Genomic DNA, 22437 nt, shown 5'->3' on the forward strand with positions numbered 1-22437 from the left:
TACTCAGTAATATGGTATTTCTATTTTTAATTTTTTGAGGAACATCCATGCTATTTTCCACAGTAGCTATACCAATTTACATTCCCACAAACAGTGCATGAGAGTTTCTTTTTCTCCACATCCTCCACAACTCTAAAATATTTTTTCAACTTAACAATATATCGTGACCATTTTCCTATTAAATATTGATGAATATTTAAATAATTTAGATATTATTGATATTAAAAACAGGCTAAAGTGAATATTTATTTATTTCATATATATTTTTATCTAGTTGTGTCATTATTGTGGTTTCAAACATGGATCTGAAGCCATGCTGACTGGATTCATATTTTAGTCCCATGAGTGACATACTATGTGGCCTTAAGTAGTTATTCCTCTGCTTCAGTTTCTTCTTCCTTAAAATGGAGATAATAATGGTCCCTACTTCAGAGAATTGTAGTGATGCTTAAATGAGTTAATATATGTAAATACTTAGAACAGTGCCTGAATCATTATATGTTTTATCTAAATGTATGCTGTTATAATCATGGTCATCATATATAATTGTTACTGCATTTATATACATATTTTAAAAGTATATTCCCTATAAATTTGTAGAAATTGGTTCGATGGATCATGAGATGTACATATTTTATAGTTTAATAGATGTTGTTAGGCTGTCCTAAAAGATTATATCAGTTTATTTTCTTCTAGTAGCATGTTAGAGAATTCTTTTCCACATATTTCTGCTAGCATTACATATTATCAGTGTTTTTATTTTTGCTAGTTTAAAGAATTTTTTTTTTCAACGTTTATTTATTTTTGGGACAGAGAGAGACAGAGCATGAACGGGGGAGGGGCAGAGAGAGAGGGAGACACAGAATCGGAAACAGGCTCCAGGCTCTGAGCCATCAGCCCAGAGCCTGACGCGGGGCTCGAACTCACGGACCGCGAGATCGTGACCTGGCTGAAGTTGGATGCTTAACCGACTGCGCCACCCAGGCACCCTTATTTTTGCTAGTTTAGACAAATGGTACCTGTTTGAATTTTTTTACTTGACTATTCTGTAAATTGATTGTTCATTTGAGTTTTTTTTCTTTGGATGGTTTGTGTGTTCTTAATGCTTTCCAAGAAAAGTTTGTGTATTTTTCTGTTTTCACTTAGGATATTCAGAGATGTAAATTTTTCTTACTCCGTGGCTTCTGAATTTTTTTAATGTTAATATTGTAATCATATGCCCCAGTTTTTTTCTAGTTTTCTAGTTTTGTTTTTAATCCTTATTAGGATCGTTTTGTCTGATATTCTATAATGTTTAAAAACAATACTTTCACAAACAAATACCTACACACAAATGTTTATAGCAGCACTATTCACAATAACCAAACGTTGAAGACCAAATCTCTATCAACAGATGAATGGATAAATAAAACGTGAGGTATACATACATATACAATGGAATATTACTCAGTCACAAAAAGGAAAGAAGTACTAATACATTCTACAATATGGATCAATCTCAGAAACATTATGCTATGTGAAAGGAGGCAGACACAAAAGGTCACATATTAAATAACTCCACTTATATGAAATATACAAAATAGGTAAATCCATAGAGACAGAAAGCACACTAGTGTTTGCCAGGGCCGAAGAGGAGGAAGGACTAGGGAGTGACTACTTTAATGGGTATGAGGTTTTCTTTTGGGGTGATGAGAATTTTGGGAATTAGATGTATGTGGTAGTTGTACAACATTATTGAATGTATTAAGGCCACTGAAATAATACATTTTAAAATTGTTAACTTTAAGTAATGTGTGTTTCATAACAATTTTAAAAATAAAACCAGGATGCTTTGGTGGTTCAGTCGGTTAAGTGTCCAAGTCTTGGTTTCAGCTCAGGTCATCTTCTCACAGTTAGTAAGATCGAGCCCTGCATGATCAAACCCCACATCAGGCTCCATGCTGACAGCGAGGAGCCTGCTTGGGATTCTCTCTCTTCCTCTCTCTCTCTGCCCCTCCCTCGTGCCTACATGCACACGCTCTCTCTCTTTGTCTCTCTCAAAATAAATAAACTTAAAAAAAAAAGATAACAATAAAACCAAACAAAATTGCTTTCTTTAAAATTCATTTTTATACTTTCTACTTTGACCCAGACCAATGTTTGGATTATTCTGCCTATGCTAATAGTTTTATACAACCCACTATGTGATTGTATTAAACTATATAATTAGGTAGTTTAAAAGATTCCTGTTCCCAAGGTGAAGTGTTTTTTCTAGCTAAGTTTCTTGATTCAATTAATGATCTGGACAGTGTATAATATATCTCTATAATTTCTTCTTGACACATTTTAATTAAGTTCTTTCCTTCAGATTAGTTTACAAATGAATAAAATCTACTTCTTCATCCCATCATTCAACAAAACTGTTGAGGGACATTCAACAAAACTGGCAGAGGGACTACTCTGCCAGACACTGTTTTAGGAGCTTGGAGATACAGTGAGGAACAAAGATAAACCCCTGCCTGCCCTCTAGGTGCTTATATTCCAGCATCGATAGAGATGCGCACAAATAAGCTTAAAAAGTAAATGAACACAGTTTGTGAGAGTGCTAATTGCTATAGGGGCATAAAAACAAGGTGTTGTGTTGGAGTGATGGCTGGGAAGACTGTATTTAATTTATATAAATCTGGAAAGGCAGAACAAAGAAACTAGTGGGTATTGGGCCTGGTAGGGGTCAGGCTCTGTAGGAGTAGATTGTGTGGCTACATGTAGTAAATGAAGGGAAAACTGAGCAATATGTTGCTATGAAAGCCATCTGAAGAATCCCCTCTCCCAATTCCTCTCTAGGTCTTATAACCCAGGAAGGCTCAGGCTGTTTTTCTGGCAGGGAACCCATATGATGGACATTGCCTTAGCTGGTTTAACCTACTGTGCAAGAGCAGCTGCCTTCCTCTTAGGTCAAAGTACAGATCAGGGTAGACCTTGTCTTAATCCCAGGGGAGAACAGCTGAGTAAGGAGCAAGGAAACTAAAACAAAGGGAAGGGTCCTAGAATTCTAAAGACTTTCTTTAGCTATTCTTTACCCTTTCTCCTCCAGGCTAGGCTCATGGATCAGGTAATGAGAGATTGATATTAAGAGAAATTAGAAATACTCTTTTTTCCCTGAGTGCCTTTCACATCTTCTAAAATTTTAACAATTACCAATATAATTGAGTAAATAAGTACCCCCCCCTTTTTTTTTTCACTTTTAACAACAAGCATGTTTTACCTATATAGTCAGGGGGAAGCTGTTTTCATTGTGGAAAAACATAAAAACAAATTTCTTCTTTCATAAATCCTTTGTCATAGTTTTTTTCTGAAACAGTTTTTGAAGATAACTGTCACTTTATACTTGATATCAAAGGGGTACAGTTTGTATGTTGGGCTGTTTCGCATTTCTTCAGTGGTATTTTGGTAGCAAAGTATGCATTGATGCAAAAGAGGTACTTTTATTCACTGTCTTCCTTTTTAAATTAGTTTCCGTTTTCTTTCTATGTATCAGTACTGACTGCTTTGAAGGTTATTGCTAGATTGTGTTTAATCTGAAAATAGAAGCAGTTTATCTTTGCAACAAGAAAGAGAAAGGCACCTTCATTTTCATTCTTCTTGCAGAAGAGATGACTAGTGCCCACTTGGGACTGAGCAATGTATTGAAATGCTTCACATGACCTAATTATAGTTCTGTTGCAGAGATTCAGAGTGAATATGTCACATGCCCATGAAGACAGTATATCTTTCTCCTTCAAGAACTATTTTTCTTCCAATGTAACATTTTTAAGTTTAAAACTATGCATTTTTTAAACTTAATATATGCAGATTGCTTTATAGTCTCTTTTTTAATATATGTGTACTCAAAATTTATTTGGATTACATAAATGAAAGCAGAATGATACCTAATCTCGGGGTGCCTGGGTGGCTCAATCAGTTGAGCATCCAATGGTTTCTGCTCAGGTCATGATCCCAGGGTCATGCTCAGGTCATGATCCCAGGGTTATGGGATTGAGCCCCACATCGGGCTCCACACTGAGCGTGGAACCTGCTTGGAATTTCTCTCTCTCTCTCTCTCTCTCTCTCTCTCTCTCTCTCTCTCTCTCTCTCTTTCTGCCCCTCCTCTGATCATGCACACACTCTCTCTTCTTCTAAAAAAACAAAAGAGAGAGAGAGAGAGAGAGAGAGAGAGAGAGAGAGAGAGAGAGAGAGAGAAATATCCATTCTCATTGCTGAGGCAGGAAAGGTACCTGGAATCCCAAGTATAAACTTGGAATATATTTTTTAGAAGTAATGTTCTACATAGTGTGTAACTTCTATACTGGAGTGAATACTATAAATTTAACCATAAAAGGATTTCTTAAGTTTTTGCAGGGGAAAATGTGGTTCATAAATTAGTTTAAAAGCAAACTATACATGATAGTTGGGATTGTAAGGATCAGGAAAGTTTATCATGTCAACTGAGAAAAATTATTCCTATTGAATCGCAGTCATAGGAGGTTAAGTAAGACTTGGTAAAATGGTTTCCATGATACCAAAAAAATGAAGCAAGAAATAAAGATAATATATTATTCTAAAATATCTGTAAATCAGCTAAAATGGATGAGGTTTGCTAATTACCCAGAATTCTCTAGAGACTGTGATACATGCTGCCAAAATACATTCTCAGTTCTTTGGAATTTCTACTGCTTTTTAAGCTATGGCCTTTAGTCTATGTTTACTGTAGTAATCTGGTTACAACTGTTTAAAGAATTGAAATACATGGGGGTGCCTGGGTGGCTCAGTCAGTTAAGTGTCCAACTTCGGCTCAGGTCATGATCTCAGGGTTTGTGAGTTTGAGCCCCACGTCAGGCTCTTTGCTGACAGCTCAGAGCCTGGAGCCTGCTTTGGTTTCTGTGTCTCCCTCTCTCTCTCTGCCCCTCCCCTGCTTGTGCTCTGTCTCTCTCTCTCAAAAATAAATAAACATTAAAAAAATTTTATAATAAAAAATTTGAATACATGTGTATCAATATTAATAATAATAAAAATATTGAGTGAAAATAAAAGGAAATTGCCTAGTGATATAATGTTATGCCATAATGTTATGACAACCATATGTCAAATTCATTATAGTGATTTCCATAGGCAAGGATGGGGAGAGTTACGGAAATATAATGGGGAAAACATGTCACAGATTATTTTACTATTATATAATCCCTCACCCCTTGTCTCTGAGGTTTCATTTACCTGCAGTCAACTACAATCCAGAGCAAATGATCTTCCTTCTGACATATCCTCAGAAGGTCAGTAGTAGCCTAACACTGTATCATAATGCTTATGTTATTTACCTCGCTTGATCTCATCACGCAGGCATTTAACTATTTCACACCATCGCAAGAAGTGTGAGCACAGTCCATTAACATATTTTGAGAGAGAAGCCACATTCGTACCACTATTACAGTTTATTACAATTGTTCTTTTTTATTGATATTAATCTCTTATTATGTCTAATTTATAAATTAAACTTTATCATAGGTATGTATATATAGGGAAAAAAAACAGTATACGTAGGGTTCAGTACTATCCATGTTTTCACAGATCAATGGTGGGGGGTCTTGGAACACACATTCCCCCACCAATGAGGCTTTGCAGGGAGACTACTATATAAAGTTTTGCTTCTTTTGTTTCATTGTGTTTTAAAAAGGACTTGAGGGACGCTCAGTTAAGTGTCAGGCTTTGACTCAGGTCATGACCTCACAGTTCGTGGGTTCAAGCCCTGCATAGGGCTTTGTGCTGACGGCTTGGAGCCTGGAGCCTGCTTCGGTTTCTGTGTCTCCCCTCTCTGCTCCTCCCCCGGGCATGCTCTCTCACCAAAAAAAATAAACATTAAAAAAAATTTTTAAAGGACTTGAAACAAGTATAGCAAAAACATAATTGTTTCTGAATAGTGAAACACTTGTGATTTTTATTCTTTGTTTTCTGTTAAAAGAAAAGATAAAGGATAACAAAAAAATTAAAAATCTGATATGATATAGTACCTATATAATGAAAACTAAGGAGCATTAACGAACACTTGAATAAACAGAGGTAATACGTTTGTGACTAAGAGCTCTGAATAGTATGGCATAGTCACTTCTCCCCAGATTAATTAAATAAGTATCATGTAAACCACTAATAATCCAAGTTGGATCTTAATAAGTGTAAATGTTTTGTGGTTCAGTGGATAAACTCATTGAATACATATATTTACACATAATTGATTTGCTAAAAGCAAAGACTGGATAAAAACACTTAGAACTTTAATAATGATTATTGCTCAGTGGTGGTATTATAAGGTTTTCATTTCTAATTTTTGTATTATCCAAACTTTCAAAGGTATAAAGTAAGTTTGTCTTGTCATTATAGTATGATACCTTTATTTTAGATAAGGTGCATGAACCTTGGCATTCATTCCACTTTCTAGCTTTTATAATAAGACTTGTGAAAGAGTAGTTTGAAGTCCATAGTTGTAGAACATATAGAACCGTTTTAACTTCAGTTATCAAACTGAAATAGGAAGACTGAATAAATGATAATCATATAATTTTGTTTCTAGGCATTTAGAATTTCCTAAGAGTATAACAGCCAATTTAACTTGGTTTTCTTCTTTTCAAAGCCATATGAAGGATTAAGGCCTCAAGATCTTCGTAGATTGAAAGATATGCTTATTGTGGAAACTGCAGACATGCTTCAGGCTCCACTGTTTACTGCTGAAGCTTTACTTCGAGCTCATGGTAATGAAAAATGTCTTATGCTTCTGAGAACATGAGTGCCTTTTGAAACTTTTCAGAGTTAAAATATAGCCATTTTACTATTTCAGTATAAAACAAAATAGTTAAACAAGCCTAAGTTGTTTTTTGTGCAGTGGTTACTGCAGTATCCACCATCTTCAGAACATTCTATATTTTGAAGTATAAACTGCCTGTAAATCCTAGAGGGGAAATGGGAAATTTGTTTTTAAAAATCATGCTTTTAGGGGCACCTGGATGGCTCAGCCGGTTAAGCATCTGACTTCAGCTCAGGTCATGATCTCACAGTACATAAGTTCGACCTCCACGTTAGGCTCTGTGTTGACAGCTCAGAACCTGGAGCCTGCTTTGGATTCTATGTCTCCCTCTCGCTCTCTGCCACTCCCCTGCTTGTGTTCTGTTCTGTCTCTCTCTCTCTCTCAAAAATTAAAAAAAAAAAAACAACATTTTTTTCTTAATTAAAAAAAAAAATCATGGCTACTAAATCAGCTTAAAGATTGTCTAATTTTAGAAATGTGTCTGATTTAAGCAGGATTGAAAGTTGGAATCTGTAGTCCTAGTACTATTTTTGACATTAATTTTTACTAAAGTCAGTGAAATATTTAACAATTGTGTTATTAGTACTGTCAGTTATATTTATTTTATATAAAGGGTGTTTCTTGCCATGAAATGCACAAAGTGAAATTGTAGAGTCAATGCAGGAATATACTATCCCTTTTAAGGTTTGTTTTGCTTTGTTTTGTTTTGTTTTTAAGAACATTACCAACTGAGGAAAAGTACTCAGCTTATTTTAAATTTTCTGTGATATACTTAAGGCAGCCATTTTGGGAGTTGTCACATGGTGAGCTGGACCCTCTCATTGCACAGTTCATATCTGATATTTTGTCTAGTTTCAAAGTTAAGTTTTTTCCGATTTAAGAATTTTTTTTACGGCACCTGGGTGGTTCAGTTGGTTGGGCATCCAGCTCTTGATTTCAGCTCAGGTCATGATCCCAGAGATGTGGGATCAAGCCCTGAACTGGGCTCTGCACTGAGCATGGAGCCTGATTAAGACTTTCTCTCTCAGGGCACCTGGGTGGCTCAGTCAGTTGAGCATCCAACTTCGGCTCAGGTCATGATCTCACAGCTTGTGAGTTCAAGCCCCGCATCGGGCTCTGTGCTGACAGATTGGAGCCTGGAGCCTCCTTTGGATTCTGTGTCTCCCTTTCTCTCTGCCCCTAACCCACTTGTATTCTGTCTCTGTCTCTCTCAAAAATAAATAAACATTAAAAAAAAAAAAAGATGTTTTCTCTCTCTCTCTCTCTCTCTCTCTGTCTCCTTTTGCCCCTCTCTCTGCTCACACTCTCCCTCTCTAAAATAAAATAAGATGATAATAAAAAAATAAAATAAAAATTAGTTTTAAAAAGAGAGAGGTAAATAACTATTCTAGTCATTACTTGGCTTACCTATTTTTTTTTTTTTTTCAACGTTTATTTTTGGGACAGAGAGAGACAGAGCATGAACGGGGGAGGGGCAGAGAGAGAGGGAGACACAGAATCGGAAACAGGCTCCAGGCTCTGAGCCATCAGCCCAGAGCCTGACGCGGGGCTCGAACTCACGGACCGCGAGATCGTGACCTGGCTGAAGTCGGACACTTAACCGACTGCGCCACCCAGGCGCCCCATTGGCTTACCTATTTTAACTATAAATCTGTATCATCTATACTAAAATAGAATGTCAACTTCAAAAATATATGATCTTTTGATCAGAAGAAAATTTAAAATTCCATATTTCATCATCCCTTGATCATCACTGTGAATAATTTGGAATATAACTCTCTAGAATCCTTGCCTTCAGTATTGAAATTTCCCATGGTTCTGTACTTGAGATTCTTTTCCACTTTATATGCCAGTGATTCTTAAATTTTCGTATAAATAAGGATTATTACCTGGGAACTAACCAGAGATTCCTGGACTTTCCACAGAGTCCAAGTCATTAGGTGAGGGATGAGGCTTAAAGTAAGTGTTGTAGAGATGCCTACAAGTGGGCCACTCTCTGAGAAACATTGCTGCACACATTTATCTAATGAAACCCAAGGTTTCAAAAACCACCCAAAGAATAAAGAGTGTATCTACAACCTGACTTTAATAAAGGATTTGAGAGGCACCTGGATGGCTCATTCGGTAAGCATCTGACTCTTGATTTCAGCTCTGGTCATGATCTCACTGTTCCTGAGAACAAGCCCTGCGTCAGGCTCAATACTGACAGCACAAAGCCTGCTTGAGATTCTCTCTCTCTGCCCCTCTCCTGCTCACACCTCTCTCTCTCTCTCTCTCTCTCTCTCTCTCTCTCTCTCTCTCAAAATAAATAAACATAAAAAAAAAAGAAATACAACCTCAAATACTTCATTTTGTTAAGCTTGTTTATTTTGGGAGAGAGTACATGCATGTGCACATGAGAGTGGGGGGAGGGGCAGAGAGAGAATTCCAAGCAGACTCCAGCACAGAGCCTGTCTCAGGGCTTGATCTCATGAATTGTGAGATCATGACCTGAGCAGAAATCAAGAGTCAAAAGAGTCGGACACTAAACCAACTGAACCACCCAGGTGCCCCAAGGTTTGCATTTCTAAATGTCTGTTTAACAGTTTTCTCCCCAATCTAAGGATGTTCACACCTGAACTCCTCTTTTCTCCCATTGTCTTGATACATGAGTATCAACATTCATTAAATTATCCTGCCAGAAACTTGAAAGTCTACTTTACTCCTCCGTCTCTGTTAAACTTGGCCACAATCTTACCATTTCTCTTTTTAAGTGTCTCTCATCCTTCCAGCATACCCACCCCCACCCTCTCTAGCTCTTTCCATTCCCACTGTCACTGACTTAAATTCAGGCTGTCATTAGTTTCCATCTAAATTGTATTCTCCTGAGTCCTGGTCTCCCATGTTGCCATTCTCCTTTCACCCTATTAATTTTTCATATTGCCATTAGACTGTTCTTTTAAAATTCACATCTGAGCATGTCACTGCCTTGCTGAAAAATCCTTCACTAGCGTTCCACAGACTTAAAACCATCCAGACTCTTTAGTAGACCTTTATGACCCAAATTTCTTTACCTGAACTGTCAGTCACCCCATTCCTTTACTTACGCCTTCTTAATTAACCATGTCTTTCAGGAAGCCTTTTCTGCTTATGTGTTCCCAAGTCTGCACTGAGACCCTTCCTGTCTATTCCTACTACATCTTCTGTCATACACTTAGAATACAATGTTATGATAATCTCTTTTTTTGCTTTTCCTGGAGCTTAACCTGGGAAATACAATATTATGATAATCTCTTTTTTGCTTAACCTGAGATCTCTTAGAGGATAGCTTTTATTATTTTTTGTTTCCAAAATATCTGACATACATTAAGCCCTCAGAAAATGTTTACAGAAAGAATAATACATAATAAGTACTATACCTGAAACGTTATTTATATATACATTATTCCTGCGCATATTGCATTGGCTAGAATTCAGTCACTTGGCCACACTTAACTGCAAACAACAGTTCTGCACTGCAGTATTTTTTGTGTATTTATACCATTTTTGCCTTAGGAATCTACAATCACCTAGATAATACAATGTATCATAGCTCCAAGTCACAATATAGAGAGAATCCAAGGCTAACTTTACCAATAATTTTTTAAAAGAACATTTTCATCTCTATCTGTTTACCGTATATCAAGTATTATTAAATAATCAACTCCATTTTTACTCCATTGATATTTTCCTGTTACTTCTTTTACATAATAGGGGTCAGTTCTAATAAGGTGATATCTAATTGAATTTTCCTATTTGGCATTTATTCTGTGATAACTTTCTTGATAACTTACTTACATATTCTATATTTTACTTCCCTATTAAGGAATAAAATAGAGGCTAGCGGGTTTTCAAATGGGCATCTCTTCTAATTGTTTGGGTAGTATTGGTGACAATGACATTTGACAAATCAAATAATATTTACAGATATAAATGATGTTAGAGAATAAAATAGTGCACAGAACCACAATTTATACTAATTGCTCTCAAAACCTGAATAGGCTTTGTTTCAGAACTATTAAACTGAACTATTTGAAAGATTTATAGATTATATCCTTGGTCACATTCACTCAGCTTTACACAGGAAAATAGATTTGAGCACTATATTATCTGTTGTCAAATTTAGTCCCAAAGTAATGAAGTTGATCTAGATTAAGCAGAAGACCCAAATGTTGAGCAGTATTTGCTGAGCAGTAATTGAATTTTAAGGAGGACTCTGTTAGGAATACAGAGGTCATTGTCTAAGTATTGCCTCATTAATACAAGTAATACATAATTGAATGCTACCTAATAAGAAAATAAGTAAAATTTACAAAATATGAGACCAAGGCTAATTTTGTGCTTAGAGTTCATTTGCATTGAAGTATTTTTTTAAGCTCCTTTGGAGATTCGTCATGTTCTATAGGCAATTAAATGTCAGTGGCCTATATCTTCTCAGTCTGCTCTCTTCCTAGGAAATTATATCTTCTCTCAAGGTTTATATAGGTATAGATTTTTCCCTTTGGACTAGACTTCTTAGCTCCACATGTTTATACATAATTGCCTATTTTAAAGCATCTCTAGGATATCTCAGAAGCTCCTTAAACCTCAGTATGTCTAAAACTAAGATCATTCTCTGGTAGTCCCTATTTACATAGATGGTATCAACCGGCCAACTGGATAAACCTGGGACACCAACTTTGGCATATCTTGTCCTTCAGACCCTATGTGCTGTCATCACCAAATTGTCACTTTCACCTTCCATGTCTTAAACTTCTCTCTTTCTCTTTATCTCCACTGCAGCCACCTGGCCCTAGCTTCATCTCTCACTTATACTACCCATTACCATCCTATTTGGACTATCTTCCCTCTACTTCTGCCCTATCCAGTTTCTTTGTTTGTTGTAGTCACAATGATCTTTTCAAATCTGTTTGTGATAACCTGTCCTTCTTAACCCCAAGCTCTACTTTTCAGTGACTTTCTATCACTCCTAAGCTGATGATAGAAGTGTTATTAAAAAGTCTTGCATGATCTAGGCCCAGCCTATTTTTTCAGCCTTATCTCATATGATGCCTCCCTTCTGATCTCCATGCTACAGCTACATTGACCTTTTTTTCTTTTAAGAGACTCTTTTTTTTTTTTTAAAGTTTATTTCTTTATTTTTAGAGAGAGGCAGACAACAGGGGCGGGGAGGGGGCAGAGAGAGAGGGAGAAAGAGAGAATCCCAAGCAGGCCCCGCACTGTCAGTACAGAGCCTTGATGCGGGGCTCAGACTCATGAACTGTGAGATCATGACCTGACCCAAAATCAAGAGTTGGATGCTTAACTGACTAAGCCACCCAGACACCCCTACACTGACCTTTTTAATTTCACAAGAATGCCATCTTCCCTCCTACCACAGGGTCTTTGAACATGCTGTGTACAGCCTGTCTAGAATGTCTTCCCTCCCCCCCCCCCACTCTTTTATTAGTTAACTCCCACTCATCCTTCATTTGTCCACTCCAAACTGTTTCTCCAGCGTCACCTTCTCTGACTCAGATTCTCTCCCTCTCCTCCATGGCACTCTGACGGTGATGATTCTTTTGTTATTGTATTGACTTTTTACTTCATGTCTTTCTCCTTACTAGACTATAAATTTCATGAAGGCAGGAATCATGCCTGATTATTCCTCCCATTGTATCCCTACTGCCTGACAGTACATATAAAAGACATTTAGTAAATATTTGCTAAGTGAATGTTATAGAATCCAAGCAGAATTTGTGCTGAAAAATATTTCTAGTAGATAAAACTAAAATTTAGCATACTTAATATCTGTTTATAAAAATTATAGTAGTTCTCTCTTTTTCCTTTATTAAAAAGTGACATAATGGATACTTTGGAAAATAATCCTACTGTTTGAAGAAAAGTAATTTTCTTTTTAAGTAAGTAATGACCTATCAAAACACTGATGTCCATGTAGCAACATTTCCTAGAATGCACTCATACAGTTTTTTTTCAGTTGTTAGATTTTTCTTCCTCTTTGTAATCTGATTCCTTTTCCAATCTTGTTTTCCATCTTTTCAAACCACAGTATGATATGCTATAACTTTACAGAATTGCTCATGTCTCTTGATTATACTTCTGTGCCTTTTCACAAATGGTTTACACAGCCAGAAACACACCCAGTCTATCTGTATTGCACCTCTGTTATAATAATTATGCTGTTAAACCACCAAATACACTGATTTAATATGGTCAGAAAAAGTCTTGCATAGGAAATTCCTATAGTTCTTTGTGTTAGAGCTGTAAAATTGTATAGAATGGGCCTACGTTGAATAATTGACTCTAGGATAACTCTTGACCCTGTACTTCACTGTGCTACAGTGGAAAGAAAACAGGTTTTGGAATTACAGAAATTGATTTCAAATTCCTCACTATCTGTGTGAGCCGGGGCAAGTTATATAACTTTCCTGAGTCCTGGTTTCTTCACCTAAATAATGATTGAAAGGTTTGTTGGGAGGAATAAATTAAGTAATGTCTATAAAACAGCTAACAAAATTGGATGTACTTATTTATTATTTTTAATGGGTTAGTTTTTATGGCTCTGGACTTTATAACACACTTCACTTGGCTATTTTAAAAGTGTTCATAGTAGGGGAGGCGCCTGGGTGGCTCAGTCGGTTGGGCGTCCGACTTCAGCTCAGGTCATGATCTCACCGTTCGTGAGTTCGAGTCCCACGTCAAGCTCTGTGTTGATAGCTCAGAGCCTGGAGCCTGCTTTGGGTTCTGTGTCTCCCTCTCTCTCTGGCCTCCCCCACTCACGCTCTGTCTCTATCTCTCTCAAAACTAAATAGACATTTAAAAAAAAAGTGTTCATAGTAGGAAGATCATCTTTAGTTCAGTCAGATGTGAACTCAATACAGAATTTATACCTAATTCACTAAAACTTTATAACCATAATCCCTTCAGAAGTTTCTTCTGCTTTCAAGCTGTATATCAAATGATTTTTGGACTTATTGTTGACATTTTGACATGTTTATAGTAAGCTGTCCAATCATTTTACCACTTGACACTGGTGAAACCAGTTGGAAAATTTACATATTTTTCTTGAAAAGAGTAAAATGGCTAAATGAAACCTATGCCAAAAAAAAATTTAGTAACTTCCAAAAGTGATGAGGCATTTCTTTTGATTATTAGAAATGACTGGGAGTTTTGATGATATTGGTAGATATTGACATATTTGTAAACCACAGTAGATTATAAAAGTTTAAATTCTTGTTTAAAAATATTAGTGCATATAACATACCTGAATACTCATTTGCAGTTACTACTTTCATAAAGAAGAGATAGCCTATATCACTTTAATTTATCCTCTTTTGTTATTATGAAACTCTTAAAACATCACCATATTTTCTGTTTTTTGAGAGCTATCTATTCCATTTTTCTTAAAGACTGGGACAGGGAGAAATTACTTGAGGCTTGGATGTCCAACCCAGAGAACTGCTGCCAACGATCAGGTGTTCAAATGCCAACTCCACCACCGAGCGGGTATAATGCCTGGGATACGCTCCCTTCTCCAAGAACTCCAAGGACTACACGTTCTTCTGTCACCTCTCCAGATGAAATAAGTTTATCTCCTGGGGATTTGGACACCAGTTTGGTATGATTCGGTATTCAGTGTATTTCCCCTAATTTTGTGTTTAGTCTTTTAACTTTTAACTTATTTAATGTTGTTTCATGGAACCTTTTAGCTAAATTCCTATAATTGAATCCTATACCCTTCTTAAAGGGTTCAGTTATTTCACCCTTTGGTAAGTATTTATTATCATAGAATATTTTGGTGATCTCTGAATTACAGATTGAAAAACAAAAGCTCTTCTTTTCTCATTTCAAAACAGAAAACAGAAAAGAGTTTGAGAAAGCCATCTACTGTATTTTTACTTAAAATCTCCAGGTGTTTAAAGTTTTAAACACACCATGCTGAAATATTAAAAGTTGAGTTTATGTAGGCACTTTAAATAAAAAATATGAAAACGCTTACAATAAAATATTGATAATTATGTATTTGTTTCAGTAAAGCTTCTTGAGTGTATCATCTAGATTTCCATAGTAAATGTTTTTTTTTTTTTTTTTATTGAGAAACAATACTGCCATTGTCTGCGTTTTTAAATGGCATACCATTGTTATGCTGTTATACTCAAATATGTGATGAAAATGAAAGTATTCTGGGTTTTATCTTGGCTTTCTCAGAAAACAGGATTCTACTTCTATAGTTTGCATCTGTAACATTGGAATGTTTGCTCCTGATAAGTCATTGTTTAGAAGATACATAGCCTTGCAGCAGGGTTCCCTGGGTAGAAATCCTTAAATTGCTACTCTAAATATCCTGAGTTTTTATATTGAAAACACAAAGTTACTCTGTTTTTGTAGATTTTCTGGGATGAGTATGGGCTAAAGAACATGATATTGAAATGGTTATTTTGCAGTGGACAATTTGATCTTCACCTGAGTAGATTTTTTTAATTTTTTTTGGACCTGAATAGACTCTAATGGTTTGCTTCTTATACTTTTCTTCCCAAATGGATAGTTGCATTTGGGAAATTTGGAATTTAAGAGTTTGACTTGTACATTAAAATATTTAAATCCCTTAATAGTTTATAATGAAATAGGCATGGTATTTGGTATTCAGTCAAAATAAGCATACTAACTGTAACTTACCTTATAACTATGAAACACTTAACTTTGTAATTACTACAGTAGCATTTTTGTATTAAACTAACAAACGAATGAATATATTGTTCTCTCTACAAAGTATAACTTCATTTAAATCATTGCTTTTCTTCATCTCCAGTGTGACATTTGTATGTGCAGTATTTCTGTATTTGAAGACCCAGTGGATATGCCCTGTGGACATGACTTTTGTAGAGGATGTTGGGAGTCGTGAGTATATGTGCAGCTTATTAGTATTTCTTACTGCATGACAGCACTCTGATTTGGTAATGAAATTGCTTGTTTTTGATATTTAATGATATGGATTATTAATACTGGTTTCAGAGTTACACTGAAATATACTTTACTACTAAGGAAGAATTTTTTTTCCTTATTTTTACATCTTCCCATTTATTAATACAGTAAAATCATTTAATTTAGTAATAAATGTTATTTCACTTAATGTAAGGTACTTCTGGTAACAAAGCAGGTATGCATAAATAAGTTTCCTTAGTATTTTCATTTATATTACATCTAATGTAAGTTTCAAGCCTACACCTAAATATCAAGAATAACTTTTTTTATATTCCAGTAATTTGTAAACATTTGTTTTATGCTTTCTCTAAATTTTTTGTGACAAGCAAATAGCCTTGAAAATTTGTAACAGGATGGATGTTTAAAATCCCTTCTTAGGGGCTCCTGGGTGGCTTAGTTGGTTAAGCATCCAACTTTGGCTCAGGTCATGATCTCGCAGTTCATTGGTTCAAGCCCCGCATCAGGCTCTGTGCTGACAGCTCAGCGCCTGGAGCCTGCTTTGCATTCTGTGTCTCCCTCTCTCTCTGCCCCTCCCTTGCTCTCTCTCCCTCTCTCTCTCTCTCTCTCAAAAATAAACAACAAAAATTTTTTTAAATCCCCTTTTAACCTATTCAGAGTTCAGTGTCTCTTCTAGACATGGTTTGGGTATATTTTAAAAATGGGAAATTTATTTTGTTTCTCATGTTTATTTTTGTTCTCCTTCCCATTATCTTGCCAAGAGTTATACTTTCTTTCCATCCATTAACTTTGCTCTAATGTCGCACTTTTCAAGAGAGGTTTATAAACAAAATGAAAGAGAAGATCAATGTAATTAGTGAGCAATACAATAACCATGTTATCTCTGGAGCACATAAATCTACTGATTAATGACCTAGGCAAAGCATGTCATTAGTATTTAAGGAATCTTAAAAATCAGAAGTTTTCAAAGTATTATTTTTCATGGAGTACCAGGTACCACGTATAGGGACCTGGGGAATACCGTGTTGGGTGAGAGAGCAAGAACCTGAGCAAATTTTCTGTTGTTCTTATAAACAGATTTTTTTTAACAAATTTTGTTGGAGTATAATTGACATATGATAAACCACATATTTAAAATAAATAATTTGATAAGCTTTGACAAATGTACACACCCATGAAACCATTACCAACATCAAAATAATAAAAATATCCATCATCCCGCAAAACTTCATTTCTCCTTGAAATCCCTCCAGTCCTCCTTTCTCTGTCTCCCTCATCCTCTGCACACCCTCCTGCCTCCAATTTGTAGACAACCACTCATCTTTCTGTCATTCTGGTTTTGAGTACATTTTGTTTTTTAAGCCAGGGTATAGCGCAAGATTTCATTTGGAGGGGGAAATACTGCTTCTTAAAAAGTCAGAATAAATGAGACTACATGGTCGGTTTTTTTTTTTTCTTTAAACAGACTAGACTCTAATTAAATAAGATCAAATTAGTACAGCTAATACAAGCAACCTAATTGGTAAGGGTCAGGGTTTACAATCCAAAACTAACTTTGACCTAGTTCTGGATGCAGAAAATCTTCCACACGTACAATACTTTGTTTAGCTTAATTGTTAACTCTGTTGCATTAGGGAGTATTTTCTGGGTTCTACCAAGTTTGCTACTTTGGACCTTGGTTTCTGTGTGAAAACTCAGCCTCCCCAAGGGATTTACTTGAATTTTTTTGAACTTCCTTTACCTCCTTCGCCACACTTCTGTCACAGGAACCATCTCCCATACTCATCAGACTAGCCATGGGAAGTTTATGGTAAGATTTAAATTTGAAAGATCTAATTATTATTTTCTGTGGTACTTTATCAACCTACCTAGGATTCCCCTTCCATCAGCCTGCCAGTAGTTCTTGTCAAATCAAGCAGCAGTAAAACAGGTTCTAGGTTGGGTGACTTATATGTTGATAAAATCATTTTTAAATTAAATGTAGCCCTTTCTAGGCATATAGAAAAGAAACTTCTTTGTTTAATAAGATTGGAAGAATTTTAAAAGATCCTTAGATAGTTGAAAAACCTTTCAATTTATTTCACTCTTCCCTACCCCATGATGTCATCAATCCAGCCAGGTGCTTGGAAGCATCTACTCCAAGGGCTTAAATGAAAAAAAATTAATATTTTCTACCCAGCCTAGAATATCTTCCTGCTACTTATTAGTTGTTAATTTAGCTAAGTGGTAACCTCCTTGTGCCTCCATTTCCTTATCTATAAAATGGTGATAATAGTACTTCATAAGATTGTTGTCAGTTTACTGTCAAATGACTTAATGTATGTAAAATACTTAGAATGAACAGGGCCTGGCACATAGTTACCACTTGATAAATGGTAGTTATTGTTATCTTCCTAAGGGTGGGTAACCAACAAGATAAAAATGCAAGTAAAGTTTGCCCCAGATTTCTCCCTTTTATTAACGTTCATCAACTCCATGTTCCGCTCATAAATTTAGTGGGAAATTGTATCTTGATGAAGATTAATAGCATGGCTCACAGGGAAATGATCTTGCTTTCAGTTGAGATCTTCTCAGTTCTGTCATTTAAACTCCCAGAGATAGTTAAACCTGCTCTGATTAGAGTACATAAAATTCAAAACATCATCATATAGGAACTGTAAGCAAACAGTGCACTTTCACAGGAGACTATTAAGTTCCCTGAAAAGCTGAATATATCTTATTCATAGCTAAAAGGAATAATAATAAACCCATTATTTATGTGTTAACATAAATAACATTTACTGTGAATAATTAACTATTTTCAATTAAAAAATTAGAAGAGTCGTGTTGTTTTGCAAATCCCTTTAATGTCTAGCTTAATAACAGACAGCTATACTCCCATACATTCAGTCTATAATAATATATTGTTTTGGTTGACATATATAAAGAATATGTGGCTTCACAAAGATGTGTAGATGGAAAAAAGAGAAGTGTATTAATAAGTTTAGATACTCTAATATACATCATACTGGTAGTTTCTTAATGGTTAGCTGCAGTATAAAATCTGAAACCTTATCAATAGATTTTTTTTTTTTTTTTTTGGTACCTCTACATTAAAATCTGTTGGTCTATCTTGCACTGCATCATTTTGGAAAACATTTATTCACTGGGTTATGTAGATCTTCCAGTGTTAACATATTTCCTACACATAAATATAGTAAAAAAAAAAAAAAGCACATTAATTACTATCATCACCAAACTTATCAGAAAAGTCTCATATGTGGAATTTAAAAAACACAACAGATGAATATAGGGGAAGGGAAGGAAAAATAAAAACAGAGAGGGAGGCAAACCATAAGAGGCTCTTAAATACGGAGAACAAAGTGAGGGTTGCTGGAGGAGAGGTGGGCAGGGGGATGGGCTAAATGAGTGATGGGCATTAGGGAGGGCACTTGTTGGGATGAGTACTGGGTATCATATGTAAGTGATGAATCACTGGGTTCTACTCCTGAAACCAATACTACATTGTATGTTAACTAACTTGAATTTAAATAAATAAGTTTTTAAAAGAAAAAAAGAAAAGTCTATAAATATTGGGAAGCTGTCAAGTTCACAGTAGCATTAAGAATTTTTCAAAATTCTAATTTTTATGTGAAGTCTTGAACTTTATCATTGGCAACAAATACTGTCAACTTTTTTCCTTGACATGACAGCCTCATTTAATTAATTTTCTAAATAAATAGTGTTCAAATAAAAATAGCATTCCATGATAAAAGTAGGTAGGTCCACTTCTAAATTGAACATTTTCCTAAGTACTTTTCCCCGAGACAACTAGCATGGTTTGGTATGCAGCAGAAGTTCATTATGCTTACTTCCCATTTCTTTGCACAGCATACCCAAAAGATGTGTACTTGTGGGCTAAGACTTACTATAATAAAATAAATAATAAAATTTATTAATAACCAGTAATTCACAATTATTCCATCAAGGCTATTCTTAAATGAAACTGGCTTTTTAACTGCAAGTGTGAAGCAGTGAAGAATATAAAGTCTACCAGTATGGTTTTAGCACCACTGCCATGATTCTTGCTACAGCATCAGCAGTTTTAACTGAAAAACAAAGTTTTAATACCATTATGAAAGTAGTTTGGACCTCATAAACCCCCTGAAAAGTCTCAGGTCCACAGATCACACTTTGGGAACTGCTGCTCCATAGCATTTCCCCTAAACACTTCATCCATCTTTATTTCTGTGAAATTGTTTTTCTTGACACAGAGTATATACAGGTAATTTTTAACTAGTAACTAAGGTACAGAGTGGCCTTCTGTTGACATATGTCAGTTTTGTGGAGTGTGTGTGGCTTTTAAATTATACTGAGAAATAGAAGGGAAGATTTTAAACATGTTGAATTTTAAATGCATATGAGGCATTTAAACAAATATTGTGTGTAGTAAAATCTATAGCTAAGGAGAGATATCTGGGCTTTAAATTTCGGAGTCATTAGCATATAGGTGGTAGTTTAAGTTAGGAGTATTTTAAAAAGTTTTTTAATGTTTATTTTTGAGAGAGTGCAAGTGGGGGAGGGGCAGAGAGAGAGGGAGACACAGAATCTAAAGCAGGCTCCAGGAACTTGAGCTGTCAGCACAGAGCCCGACACGGGTCTCGAACCCCCAAACCATGAGATCATGACCTGAGTTAAAGTCAGACACTTAACCAACTGAGCCACCCAGGCACCCCCAGTTAATATTCAGATCACCCAGGAAGATTGAATGGAATGGGAAGAAAAGAGTTTTGGTGTGAAAACCCTAGAGAACGTAAAAATCAGTGATCAGAGGAGTAAAAGTCACTAGTGGAAAAGATGGATAAGGAGCAACCAGAAGTAAGAAGATAATGCCAGCAGAAAAAAAATAAGTCCTAGAAGCCAGAGAAAAGAGAGAATCTAAAAGAAGGAACTGTTTAGCGGTGTCTGATGCTCCAGAGAAGTCAATGCAGATAAAAATTGAGAAGTCTTGAATCCTTGGGCTAATGGGTAGTCTTATGGCCTTGTTGAGAGCTGGCCATTCAGTGAAGAGGTGACAAAAGCTAGAGTGTTGCAGGTTGAATGAGATGGAATTGAGGAAGTAATGACAAATCATCGAACTATTTTGTCAAGAAAATTTGATATGAAAGGAAAGTAGAGCTAAAAAGGATCATTTGGTTGGGAAATGTTTCAGGGTGGGAAAAAACTTGAGCATATGTATTATGCCAAAGAAAAGAGCCATTAGGGAGACAGAGAGACAGAAACAGAGACAAAGAGGGGATAGGTTTCTGGATTGTGCAAGTTCCAGAGCTGGCCAGAATATTTAAGGATTAGCTTGGGGGTGAAGAAGAAAGCCCTCTTTCACTGAAGTGAGAAGGCAGAGACAGCTAAAGATATGGCTAGGTCTGGGGTATGTTAGAAAGGGTATTAGGAAAGGGTTCTGGGGGCACCTGGGTGTTCAGTAGGTTAAGCATCAATTCTTGATTTCAGCTCAGGTCATGATCTCATGGTTCGTGGGTTCGAGCCCCATTGGGCTGTGCTGACTGCAGAGCCTGCTTGGGATTCTCTCTTCTTCCTCTCTGTCCCTTCCAGCACATGTTCTCTTGCTCTCTTAAAATAAGTAAATTAAAAAAAAACAGAAGAGAGGGCTCTGTTTTCCTTAAAGTGCCAGAATGAAATTGTGGAAGAAGGAAATGGAGCAGAGGGGGTAGATCTGATGACAGTAAGTTTGATTTTTTTTTTTTTTTAAGTGCAGTAGAATTAAGAGCCTGAGAGAACCTGAAGGAAAAATACTGCAGGCAGAAGAGTCAAACAGTTGATTGTGATCACTAGAGAATGGTGACTTAATTGCCTGGCTTTCCATTTATTTTCTCTAGGTTTAAGTGTTAAATCACACTTTAAGAGCTCATTTCTTCTTGTTTGTCCATAGGAAATATTAATAATAAAAATAAAACCCTTGCTAAAATTTATGAATTCTTATCTAAGCCAGGCACCATGGAGATGTTCATACATTATATCATATAATCTGTGTAACAACCCCAAGAAATGCTTATTATTACCTCCATTTTACAGATAGTGAAACTGAGGGGCAGACAGGTAAACAAATTGCTAAAGATCATATGACTTGTTAGTGGCAGACCTGGAATTGTCTAACTCAAAATCCTGCTCTTAAGCACTTAATTCACCTAGGGCTACATTCCTGTCACTCTCCAGGATGCCTTTTCCTTGGGCAACTAGGGAACTAGTTTGACTAGGTCAACTAGTGTGCCTGGAGTAGGACATGCAACTTAATACTCGTCTGAATGAAATATAAGCAGAAAGTCTTTTCTTCAAAAAGGTATGCTATTTTGCAATGCCACTCCCAAATCTCTTGGATTATCCAGGATTTTAATTCTGTACAATTGCTCCCTTTTCTTTAAAAGTACGAAATATTGAGAATTGAATGTGACCTTTCCAAATCACTCATTTCTTAAATTTTAATGTTATGTATATTGTTTCAGATTTTTAGAATAAAGCAAAAGAGGAACATGTATAAAATATATATATAACATAAATATGAGTATATATATTCATATATGTGTGTATGTATGAATAAATGAATGAATGGTTGGGCAAATAATATTTAATAATATTTGTGAATTATGTGAATTATATATATTTTATTAAATCAATTG

At 35.8% G+C, this 22437-nt stretch overlaps 1 protein-coding gene across 4 annotated transcripts in view; it reads left to right on the plus strand.

Moving 5' to 3' along the window:
• Positions 1-22437, plus strand: part of ANKIB1 (ankyrin repeat and IBR domain containing 1) — a 146524-nt gene that overhangs the window by 80448 nt on the left and 43639 nt on the right. For all 4 annotated transcript variants that reach the window (XM_011280382.4, XM_011280381.4, XM_045052363.1 and 1 more), the window contains 3 exons: positions 6638-6755; positions 14236-14444; positions 15636-15724. In XM_011280382.4, coding sequence (XP_011278684.1) covers positions 6638-6755; positions 14236-14444; positions 15636-15724 — 416 coding nt within the window. The remainder of the gene's footprint in view (positions 1-6637; positions 6756-14235; positions 14445-15635; positions 15725-22437) is intronic.

This window comes from Felis catus, chromosome A2, assembly GCF_018350175.1.
Source record: "Felis catus isolate Fca126 chromosome A2, F.catus_Fca126_mat1.0, whole genome shotgun sequence".
In the NCBI taxonomy this organism is placed as follows: domain Eukaryota; kingdom Metazoa; phylum Chordata; class Mammalia; order Carnivora; family Felidae; genus Felis; species Felis catus.